Below are 13,186 nucleotides of genomic sequence, written 5' to 3'. Positions count from 1 at the left end.
AATTAGAGAAGCCCAAATGGAGAATTCTTCAACATAATATGAATGTTTGTGCAACCATTCATAATGAATGTTTGTGAAAACATGGGAAGCGTCGATAATATTCCTTCTGTTCAAGGTAGAGGAACAAGCAATTGGGGATTTGGGGGAGCATATGCGGATCCAATTAAGGATCTTAGGTATCACAAGAGGCCCCAAAAAAATTAATAGTATAATTTTTTTCTGAAAATTATTGTTTATATTGCAGGAAAAGTCTAAAATATATTTTGGGCTACCCTAATTTTTTTTTTTTTTTTATGTTTTAGTAAATGTTTAATCCAATTAATAAGTAGCCCAAACTTAAAGCCCAAGTGCCTAATACCAAAAAGCTAATTAACGTCAATTTCTAGCATCTAATTATCGTGACTTCCGAATTCGCTTCCCTCCCTGCCTCTACGACTCGTTGTTGCCCTCCTTCTTCTGCCGTCAATCGGTGGCCGGTGGTGGATGTTTTCCGGCGAAATCCCCTGGTGGTCGGTGGGTGGGTGATTATTGATTAAAGTGGTGCCTAATGAAGCAAGTAAGTAGATAATTTTGTGATTATTGTTTGGTTAATTGAAATTCAATTTTTTGGCATTGTGTTGAAAAAATAGAAATTACCAATTAGGATTGTTAAATTAGAGACTTAGGGTCAATAATTAGTGATTATTTTTTGTTAAAACGTGAGATCGAGTTTATAGTTCATATATTTTGATAATTTGATTGTAGGTTGCTATTTGTTGTTGAAACTTGAAATCAAGTTATAGAATTAGAGTTGATTGTTGATATATTTTGATTGTAGGTTGTTATTAACAATTTTTTCAAAACACAATTAGATGTTGGAGACAACAATGGTGAAGGAACTTCAAAAAAAATAGGGCTAATGAAAGTACACAAGCTCCACAACCTAATCAACATACACCAAAACCACAAGAACTGCAATCTAATGAACCTATTCCAAAACCATAAGAACCACAATCTAATGAGCAAACTAAAAAGCCAAAAGTGTCACAATCTTTTGATTTGAATGATCTTCCTTCGGACCCCGGGGAGAGGCTAAAGATTACATCTTATAATCCTAATCAAATGGATGAAATATGGAGGGCATATTTGATTAAAGGATCTTGTCAACCAAAGGGGCATAATTTTTAATTTACCTTATTTGGTGAGAAGCAAAGACGTTTTGTTGTGGAATGGTTTACGGAATTTCCATGGTTAGAGTATAGCATTAAAAAAAGACATATTGTTTTTGTTGCTACTTGTTTAGAGACATGGTAGGGGGTCAAGGTGGAAAATATGCATTTATACCCGAAGGCTTTGATAATTGGAGTAAAAAACTCATTCCGGAAACATATGGGTGAGATTCAAAGTTCTCACAATAAAGGCCGAAGAAAAGTGTCATTTGTTATTGAGAAAAAACCAATCTATTGGTGAGGTTTTGCATAAGCAAACGGAACTTGAGCAAGGTAATTATGAAATTCGATTACGTGCTACAATCCGTAGTTGTAGATTTTTATTGAAAAATGCATTACCATTTCGTGGACATGATGAGACGGAAAAGTCTAATAATAAAGGACTTTTCATTGAAGTCTTATCTTTGATTAGAGAAGATAATGAGAATATTTTTTAAGTTATTTTAGAAAATGCTCCAAAAAAGGAAAAGTTGACTTCTCCGATGATTCCAAAAGATATTGTCAATTGTTTTTCAAAAGAGATAATCAAGTCTCTTTGTGATAAAATTGGTATAGATGCGTTCGGTATATTAGTTGATGAGTCTAGTGAAGTTTCCAAAAAAGAACAAATGGCTATAGTTTTAAGATATGTTGACAGACTTGGGATTGTAAAGGAAAGATTTATCGGAGTTGTTCACGTGTTGGATACATCCTCTTTGACTCTTAAAGTCGTCATCGATACCGTTTTTCCAACAACAACTTGACTATCGATCAGGTGAGAAATCATAAAATATGTATTCCTTTAACATGATTTTAATTTTATTTTTATGTGTTATATTTTTTTTATTAATTTTTTCAAATATATAGGTGAAGGGCAAGATTATGATGGATCAAGTAATATGAGTGGTGCATTCAACGGTTTGAAATCTTTGATTTTAAATGAAAACAGTTACGCACATTATATGCATTGGTTTGCACACCAACTTCAATTAGTGGTTGTGGCAGTTGCAAAATAACATGATGATGTTGAAGAATTTTTTGAACTACTAGGTTTGGTGGTTACTGTCGTTTGTGGGTTTTGTAAGAGAAAAGATATGATACGAGAGATGCAAAAAGAAAGAGTGGCAGCCGAAATTGGTATTAGTGAAACTGAAATAGGAGGAGGGTTGAAGCAAGAGATTTTTCTTGTTTGAGTTGGAGATACTAGATGAGATTCACATTTTAGAACAATTGGAAGTTTTTTGAATTTGTTTTCAAAAGTTGTTGCGGTCATTAAATATGTCAAAGAGGAGGGGTCTACTTTATCTAACCGTAATCAAGAAAATGGTATTTTGTCATATTTCAAAACACTTGATTTTGTGTTTCTTTTACACTTGATGTTGGAAATTCTACGCCTCACGGATACTTTGTCAAAGCATCTTCAAAAAAAAGATCAAGATATTTTGGAAGCGGCTTCGTTAGTAAAAAGGACAAAGAAAGCATTGCTAGCTTTTAGAAAAGATGGGTTTCCACAAATTTAGAAGAAGGTATGTGCTTTTTGTGAAAAACATAGTATTGGAATTGTGGACATGTCAGAATATTATGTTACCCCACGAAAGTGTAGGACCAATAAGACTAATCAACATGATTTTGAAGTTGTGATTTTTAACACGGTTTTGGATATACAAATTCAAGAATTTGGGGATAGATTAGTGAAGTTGGCACGGAGTTGATGGAAAACATGGCGGCTTTGAGTCCTTGCGACTCATTTTCTAGTTTTGATAAAACAAAGTTGTTAAAGTTAAGCGAGATATACAAAAACGAGGTTGACGATTCAGAAAGGGCGCAACTTAATGGGGAACTTGATATCTATTATCACTATTTGCTAAATAATGAGAGATTTTTCAACTTGAAGGGAATTGCAGACCTCTCTCGTTTGTCGGTGGAAACTGGGATGCACCTCTCTTTTCCTTTGTTTTATAGATTATTAAAACTAACTTTGGTTTTGCCCGTCGCAACCGCAACCGTTGAATGGTGTTTTTCTGCAATGAAGTTCTTGAAGACCGATTTGCGTAATAGAATAAGTGACGATTTTATGAATGGTGCTTTGATTTGTAGTGTAGAAAAGGAAGCACTAGAGAATGTTAAGACGGAAAATGTAATTATTCGCTTTCGTAAAATGAAAGAGCGGAGAGGTTAACTTTAAAACGTAACTTTATTATAGAAGTTGAAGTTTATATCTAATGAAATTGCGGTTTTTATTTTTTTCTTATTGTATATTACACGATTTTTTTTCTCGGAATACTCTTTTACTTTGACACTGGCTCCGCCACTGTGGGGGGTGGGGAGAAATACGATCGATGTATCAGGTAGTCAAAAGGAATTTAAGATTAAAGGGCATTATGGTCCATTCATCTTTTATTTTAATTATAATGATTTAAGATTATATAAAAGGATTATTAAATGTTAAAAGTTATCAAAAAATCAGATTTGGATATATATGATATTAAAAAACTTTAAGAAAGGGTATGATATTTAAAGTTTAGGTCAGACAAATACTATATTTAGATGTTTAGCAATGGTATATACAAAATTATGCCTTTTTTTAATATAGTTGAATTGATCTACACGTTGTTTTATGTATATTTTTAATGTTTGGATTTATGGACGTCAAATTTTTGATTTATGTATGTATGTATATATGCGTAGAAAATTTTTAAAAAAAAATTATAAAAATTGTAGAAACCAATTGGCCCCATAGCCGAACCGGAAACCAATAATCATACATATTCAACTAAAAAAACGGGTTTTAAAATATCGTTTCTAAGTCTAACAGTGATGTCCACTATTTTTAGAAGGCACATTTATTTTGTGGACATTCTCAATTCTCAAAGGAGCACATGGTGGGCTTATTTCTCATGGTGGGCCTCGAAATGACTCCACTACCACTGAATCATTTGCTTCTTTGGATTCATACTTGATGGATTTTAATCATCATTCATAGGGATACACCAAAGAATTTGAATTCTTTTTTTTTTTTTTTACTAAAATGATGACAAAATTATTCTTCAAAATTAAACCATTAAATCTACTATTGCTCCCGCCGATCACTACTTTATTCCCACGTATTCCACTTTGTGCATCTAATTTGGCTTTTTTTTTTTAAATCGAAAACTTATTTTATTAAAAATGTTAATTTTTGTTGATGAAACTATATATAAAATACACCTTTATTATTTTAAAGATCAATATTTTTTTAAAAAATTATGTATTTCAAGTTAATAGATCAAAAAACAAATAAAGATGTAGGGTTGTCTGTTCCTTGGGAAGAATGAAGAGGAGTTAGTTACCAACATAAAAAATCATTAACATAGAATTTCTTTTTGTTTATTTAATAAAATAACATATATCAACATAAAGGATAAATTTGTTATTTGTCACATATACGATCCAAATAAGTGATACTTTTATAATCCAAACAGATATTTACAAATGGTAGATTTTAATTCCAATCCATAACTTACCAGCAAAACTACAATCGAATAAAACTTCATCTAATTTAAAATACTTCAAAATCCAAATCATATAAGAAATTTTAAATCCTACATAAAAATCCAACGATCCAAACCATCCTTTCATTCTCGCAATACTTATTATGATCGTATAATCATAATTATATACATATTTTTTTTAAATATTATTTAACTATACATATTTACATCTCTTTACAAAAATTATTATATTATGTATGAAGAATTTATTTCCAATAAGTATCTATCAAAATAATAATATTTTATAAAGAAACAATAATGCCTAATTTTCAATATTGACATTTCAAATTCTATTTAAATTATAGATTTAGATTCCTTTAAATTCCAATTCATATGAAAAGTTTAAATTTATTTCAAAACGTAATGCCAGCGAAACAGTCCTAATACTCTACCATTGATTGATGAATCATCTTGGTCATCCGTATGAACCATATGGAAAAAAGGAAGCATAATGACTATTTTGTGGGAAAATGTCTTTCTTTCCTATTGTAAACTACCATGTTTTAAATACGTGGAAAATATGGTACTTGAAATGTTTTTATTAATTTTAATGACTTGGGTATATGCCATGTTCTTGAGAAAGACCCGTGGATGATTAAAGAGACTCTAACTTTCATATAGAGATGCCATATATAAATATGGTCTTTTGAAACGTTTTTATTAGTTTTTATGGTTTTTCTTATTTAAAATTGACAATGTCTTGGTTATATATTATGTTCTTGAGAATGACACATGAATGATTAAAAACACTCTGGTTTTCATATGGAAATAAGACCATATATGTTCCTTAAAATGCCCGAACATGATTATGTTATGGTATTGGTTAACATATACGACATCCCATTACAACTCTTCAATAAGGAAGACATAAGCATCACCGAAAGAAAATTTGGCAAACCATTTCATCATCTTTGTACGTAAAATACGAACAAAATCAATGTTGAAAGTTTGAAGATATGAGCACTGGCCACCACCACCGCCAATGTCCACTACCACCACCATCCACAACCACTATAACCACCACCGTCCAATGTCATTAAAATAAAAATTCTAGAAAAAAACTCCAGGAACAAAAATTAAAATAAATATTACTTCGTGATTTGTGGAACATCATAACAAAATCAATGATGACAACCGTCTTTCTTACAACCTAAGCACACAAATCTTCTCAATCACTGGAGCCCAAACTCACCAAATGTGTCCTATTTGATTTTACTAGTTTGTGAAGGGAGTGTGGCGTCGACTTATAGCTATCATATTTTCATATTTTGTTGTGTTGATGGTGGTCAGAGTAGTGGGGGTTAACTGTCGACAATAAGAAATTTCCTTTTATAGCGTTTTTTTAATATGTTCGTTTACCCTATCATATTGTCACACCAATCAAAATGAACACATATGAATTTGAATCACTTATTCGTAATTGGATTTAGACATGTATTTCTTCTTATATTCCAATTTTTGGCGAAGTATAAAACATATGATATCGAGATTTGATGAATTGGACCTGCTTTTTTTAACCAACATCATATTTGATCGTGTTTATCTTTCAATATTGTTTTTTTTTTTCTATTGTTTAACAATAGAATATATTTTTTGTGTTTGTTTTAATTTATGTTGAGTTTAGGGTTCCTTATGGATGAAGCTAAAGGTAGATGGAATATAACATCCAAAAACAAACGGTCTACGCGGACGAAATGTACTAAATGATATTTATAAAATTAAAAAAAAAAGGTTGAAAGTATTCGCAAGACATTATTAGTACCAAATGTGTCCTATTCGTACCAAACATTATTAGTTTCCTTAAATAATTAGATAACTAAAATCACAATCTAATTTATTAAAATCTAACTTTATATCTCGGTATTATCTTTAAATTATCAAAAATTAACAAAAGTCTCATATTGATAGATATGATTATTAATAATATTTTTTTTTGTAAGCAAAGTGTGTGGCGTGGGTAGTTATTCTATGAGAAAGAAATAGGCATTATATCATTGGATGATTACAACATATTCTATTCTTTCTAGAGATCATTTTCACACAAGGCCCCATGCCCACTACTACTAAATCTTATTAATCTCTTGAGATGTTCAAAACCTTCAACTTTTTACCACTATCCTTTGAATCCAAGTACAACTTACCTATATTTTATTAATGCTCATACTCATGCTTTAACCATAAAAATGTTTATTATATTAAAAGAATATAAGAAATTTTTACAAAACTTGGTCTTAATTGAAAGTTTGTGTTTCAAAGTAATCTATATTATAGCACAAATTTTTAACTTGTATTTTAAAGAGAAACGTTTCTAACCCAAAAACTACCTTCAAATAATATTGGGAGCATTTAACTATTAGTTTTTACTTTTTACTTAAATTTATAAATCTAAAATTTAACCATTACTTTTGTTGAATACTTTTTCAAAATTAAAAGCTACAATTAGTTTGAGTTGTTTTATTTGTTTGAAGATTTTTGTCTCTTATAAACATATGTTAATTCCTAACCATAAACTTATAATCGTAAATCCTAGTAGCTATAGGATTGAGCTCATATACAAATAACCTGAAATAATTAAACAAGTCCATACCACGGGGAGTAAGACTTCGGGCCGAACGACTCTCAGCCTACTCCAAAAATCTATCCCTTTGAAATCGACATTCGGGTTTTCTTCACTTCGTTTCAAGTCCGATTATTCATCCGATTTACCAAATTTCAAGTCGCATTTACAGTACTTTTGTTATTTTAATCATAATTGATTTAAAAAATTAAAAAAAAAAAAATAATAAATAAATAAACTATCACGAAGTTAAGTTTCATGCTTGAGACTTTTATAAAATAACATTCCACACATTAAACAAATATATCCGATAAAATGATTAGAACGTGTATGAAAATTTGATTAAAAGTTAAACGATGAATAGCATAATCGTTCAAGATTTGGTCATCTAGGTTTGGCATATGATGATAGCTAATCCTTGTTGTATATTCATTACGACCAACTTCAAATTCTTAATTATAACTAAAATATTGTGAACATGATTGGTAATTTTTTTAAATATATATATACTAGTTTATAACCCGTGAGAACCACAGTTATAAAATTAATTAAACTTTCATAGTAAAAAGTTAAAATTATTAATCAACTATTTCAAATAAATTGTTTTAAATAAATTATTAATTAAGAGATATTTTTTTAGTTATATAAAATTATAATCGTTAATTTAAATAAATACATGAAATTATATCACCTTATAATATATATTTATTTTATTTTATTTTTTATTCTAATGTTATTAATTTAATGTAATTAGAATGTGAAATTTGAATTTGAAATTTGAAATGAAGAATCAATTATCAATTATTAATTTAATATAATTCGAGTGGTAAATTTAAATTTGAAAATTTAAAATGGAGAATTAATAGGTTGACATGTAGCATATAATATTAATGAGGATTTCTAATATTGTACCACTTGTCAATATGAGAATAAACTTATTCATTTATTAGAATAGGAAGATATATATATATATATATATATATATATATATATATATATATATATATATATATATATATATATATATATATATGGAAAAAGTAGAAATATATAGTTATACATGGCTATTTATAAACATAAGTGATTTGTAGGGTCCATCATTTGAAAACCATCTATAAATTACAATACAACAACACAACAATAGAATCTCATTGAAATAAAGTAGGGAAAATACATAGTAAGATGATTGTGCGAGTGCAACCATGTAGCATTTACAAATTACAACATTTTGATTAATTTGATCGAAATACTATAAGAGTTGAGTGCTTTTTTGAACTCTATATATATGTGTATAATGTAGAATTATATCAAAATATAAGTGACTATAATTCTCATAAAATAAACATAATTAAAATAAGTAAATGGTGTTTGCTTATGCCTTATGGCATAGTGGGCCTCATGATGATGGAGTCAAATGACGAGCTAATAGTGATAGTGATATTGCAATGACCACGTAATGTTATATAAAATATTTTAATTCCGAAATTAATAAAATAAATGTTAAATATCCATAATTCCATACCGACTTGAGATTAATATTGATAATGATATAAAAATCATTAAAAATTCCAGAAATACATTTAGCAATTCAAATTTGTTATTTAATATCAAATCATACAACCGACTAAAGGGAATAATTATTTAAAATATATATCTAGGAGCGCCAATTTGCTTTTACATTTTTATTTTATAATTATATATCTTATTTGTCATTACATCACACACAGATCAGAATTTGTTTATTTGGATGAAGGGTATATGAAATATTAAACCAAACATTTTGAAAAGTAAACTAAAAAATAATAATAAAATAGCGTTTTGATGATGACAACTAATGTATATAATTGTCAATATATCTTTCTTATTCTAACTTTTCACTTTCCTTTAAATAATTGTTGTTTAAATTACACCTCGTCGTTGGTTTTCAACTAACGATTTAAAGGATATTTCTTTTGTTCCTGGTTATCTTTATCTTTATGTTGGTTTACTCTGGGAATTGTATTTGAGAATTTTGATTTACAAACATGGGTTATGTGTAATACATTTTCATGATTTTACTAATGAATGCAACCTATTTTTTTAAGGACTTTACGTAAAAATAATTAATTTTTTCTACCTTTTTATGTAAAATTTAGTAAAATGATAAGTTTGTTACATTATGATGTTTAAGTTGTTTAGGGTTATAACTTGGTTAAAAAAAGAACAAAATATGGGAAATGGAAAACAAGTAAATAAGACTATAAAAACTTGATTTGAACATATACATCAATAGATCAATAGATATGTCTAGAATGTCATATAAATTGTATATCGACCTTTCCTCTACCATGTAAGGGCGTGTTAGGCAAAATTAGCTCGTAGCTTGTAGCGTTTTGTTAAAACCTACATGAAGTAGCATTTGAATTTGGAGCGTTTTGTTTAAACTAAACGCTAGAAGCTTGTAGTGCCGAACGAAGCTTTCTGTTCAAAACGGAGCGTTTTGTCAAACGCTAGAAGCTAGAAGCTCTCAAACGCTCTGCGCCGAACACGCCCTAAGTAGAGTGTCTGCCTTCTGGCATAACCTTCGACATAAGAAAACAAGCACGTGTAAAATGGAGAAAACAAGGATAAATTTAGTTGAAAGTAACAATTAGATATGTGCATGGAAATGAAGTTGATATATACCATGCATCATATTTTCGATATAGATAAAGGAAATGTAACAATCATCAAATAAACATGGAGAATGGTGAATAAGATAAATCTTAAACAAAAGGAACAAACATATAAGAATGAGGAACAAGGACATAAACTATAATGCTACTTTGATTCAAAGTCTCCACGTTTCCTATCAAAGGCTATGTTCGCAGTAAGTATCAACTTCTTCAAGTGTAACTTCATTTCCTTCTACGATGCGTCTCCACCATCCTAGTTAGGTCATCGGGAGCCTCTTTATAACACCCATAAAATTGAGCCAAATTAAAACATTTTAAATCATTCAAAAACCATTACGTTCATACAACTCGTTTTCAAAATAGTTTAAAACATCAGAGTATCCCCCAGAACCATATCATATAAATCATAAAACATGAGGAGCGGTACGATCACGCCTTCGCCTTGCCACGATCTCCTGAAGTACCTAAAACAATACACTGAAACTGTAAGCCCGAAAGCTTAGTGAGTTACCCCCAAAATACCAACCACACATATCATACTCATAACATATCATAAATAGAACAGCCATGCACATCGGGTCTACTGTGTAACTGGTCCGCCCGCACCGGGCCTTCAGTCCACCTGGTCCACCCTCCGAGTCTAGCCATGTACGTCGAGTCTACAGTGTGATTGGTCCGCCCGCACCGGGCCTTCAATCCACCTGGTCCACTCTCTGAGTCTACAGTATGACTGGTCCGCCCGCACCGGGCCTTCAGTCGGCCTGGTCCACTCTCCGAGCCTCGGCACGTCTGGTCCGCCCTCTTGGGGCCTTCAGCCTATCCGGACCGCTCGATGGGCCTTCGGAACATCCGGTCCGCCCTGGGTATGTTGGCCTACAGCACAAAGCAGGATCCGCCTCAACCCAACCCCCGTCAAACAAGTATGTGTACATACAACAATTAATCACATAACAATCCTCAACCAGACAAACAGTCTAACAGATCACATAGCATATCAACATCCTAACCAGGATTCCGACCTAACCGGTCACTAGCATAACATTACCCTATATCCCGGGTACCGACCTTAACCAGGTCACTAACATAACACCATCCTAAATACCAGGATGCAGATCTAGCAAAACAATAACATAACAAACAATACCCGGATTTCCATCCGATAAAGGGCCGGCCTTGGTGCCGTAGACCCTGTCGATATAGTGAGGATAACTCACCTTGCAACTGCCGAAATCCTGCAAATCTCTGACCGCTGACTCACCGGGACTCCCAACTATCACATGATAATCACCTAGTTAGATTCCAACATGACTTTCTAGGCCAAGTGCCCACAACACTCATTAAGTCCATTATCCTCTTATTGGGCCAAGACCCAAAACCAAATCCTCATGCAAAGCCCAATATTGGCCCAATTTACTAAATTTGGCCCACCTCACCAAATGGGCCTAGATCCAAGGTCCATAATAATTATTGGGTCTAAATTACTCCATCCATAATGTTCAGTCACGGCCCAAGCCCCACTAGCCCATAAACAGCCCAATCACTTAAGGCCCAAAATCAAAAACCCAACAGAGGGAGTACGCTGGGCGTACCCCTCTTGGTACGCTGGGCGTACTTCGATTCTCACGGACTGGGAACGGGACACTGACCCACTACGCTGGGCGTACATCAGCTTACGCGGGGCGTAATCTCGCTGAACTAAAATTCCACATAAGTTCTTAATGGCTTAAGCTCTTAATCCCAAACTTCAGATCCATCGACCAAACATGCCTAGGATTCATAAAGTCTCAAACTTTATTACTTGGGACGTCCATAAAGCTCTTAACTCAAGGTCTTAATCCATTAAGACCCACCTACATCACACATGAGACAATCACAGCCTTTGAGACCTTATTTTTCTCACTCAAGACCTCTCCTAAGGTCTGAAAGGACAGCTAATCTCAACCAACTCGCATCATGCATCACTTTGGGGTTTTTGGGACAAGAAATGGTGTCAAAACCTCATAACACCTAGATCTACACAAAATAGATGTCAAGCAAGAGACTTTATACCTCAAAAGGGCTCCAGAAGATGATGCCTTCCCAGATCTACGAGCTCCAGCCACCCAACTCCTTCCTTGACAACTTCTTCTTTCTTCTCCTAGGATCTCCTTTGCCAAACCAAGCTCCCCAAGGTCAAATATCCATAATCATGGAAGAAAATGGCTACTTAGGGTTTCTGAGAGTAAGAGGGCAGATATGGGGGCTAGGGTTGGAACCATAATGTTCCTTATATAGTGGCTGGCCCTAAAATTAGGGTTTCTGGACACTGGACGTACGCTGGGCGTACGCCCCCAACACCCGCGTTCATTTAACCGCTCTACGCTGGGCGTAACCTAGCTTACGATGGGCGTACCCAGCCAATTACACGCATGCACTCTATGCATGCCTAGGACCCCTTTGCTAAATATTTCCTTTAGGGACCATTATTGACACTATCTTCAAAGTGTCATAACTCCTTTATTCTAAGTCCGTTTCCGACGAACTTTATATCCACGAAAAGGTGGCGCGAAGCCCTACGCTTCTAGCAACACACCCCAACCCGAAACCTTCTCGAATAAAACCCATTGCCCATAAAAGACCGAAACGCCCTTACTCTTGATCTCGGGGATCCATGAATAATTACTCTTAGAACGTGGCGTTACAATTCTCCCCCACTTAAATATGATTTCGCCCTCGAGATCGCCAATTGTCAACTCTGGCTACCCAAACGTACATACATCAATACCCTTACCAAAACCAACACTCACACCTGGCCCAATCAGCCTCCGGCTGGAATACCAGGCATGCCTACGACGGGTCCGCTCATCTTTAGGATGGAATAGACTTGTATCCCTACCCATGTTTGGCCCAATCAACCCTCGGGTTGGAATACCAAACACATCAGGTCCAATCAATCATAGGGTTCGGTCATCCTCATGATGGAATACCCCAGATTGGAATACCTCCACATACATAACTCAAACCCAAAACCATACTCAGAACCAAGGACCTTGTCCTTGCGTCCCCCCTCGAACTCTCCGGTTCGCCACATTTGAGTATAACCCACTCACACTTCCCTATCGCGATCTCTAGGTCCTTGACCTCCGACTGTAATATCCTTATGCAGTCCTCAGCACCGGTCCAGACTGCTCCCGAGTCTGTTATCCTGCTGAATCACCTTCCTCTGTCCCATTCCCTGATCTGGAACCACTATCCTCCTCCTCTTCCAAGGAGACCGAA

The 13,186-nt window shown here is 33.4% G+C and overlaps 1 protein-coding gene across 1 annotated transcript; it reads left to right on the top strand.

The window, feature by feature from the left end:
• The first annotated feature begins 2,907 nt into the window (after nucleotides 1–2,907).
• LOC145163406 (uncharacterized) lies at nucleotides 2,908–3,366 on the top strand. Its single transcript, XM_079082246.1, has one exon. The coding sequence runs from the start codon at nucleotides 2,908–2,910 to the stop codon at nucleotides 3,364–3,366; it is 459 nt and encodes a 152-aa protein (XP_078938372.1).
• The last annotated feature ends 9,820 nt before the right edge of the window (nucleotides 3,367–13,186 follow it).

This window comes from Lactuca virosa, chromosome 3 (assembly GCF_052849685.1).
Source record: "Lactuca virosa cultivar CGN04683 chromosome 3, Lactuca_virosa_CGN04683_v6, whole genome shotgun sequence".
Taxonomy (NCBI): domain Eukaryota; kingdom Viridiplantae; phylum Streptophyta; class Magnoliopsida; order Asterales; family Asteraceae; genus Lactuca; species Lactuca virosa.
This window is presented reverse-complemented; position numbering and strand designations above follow the sequence as displayed.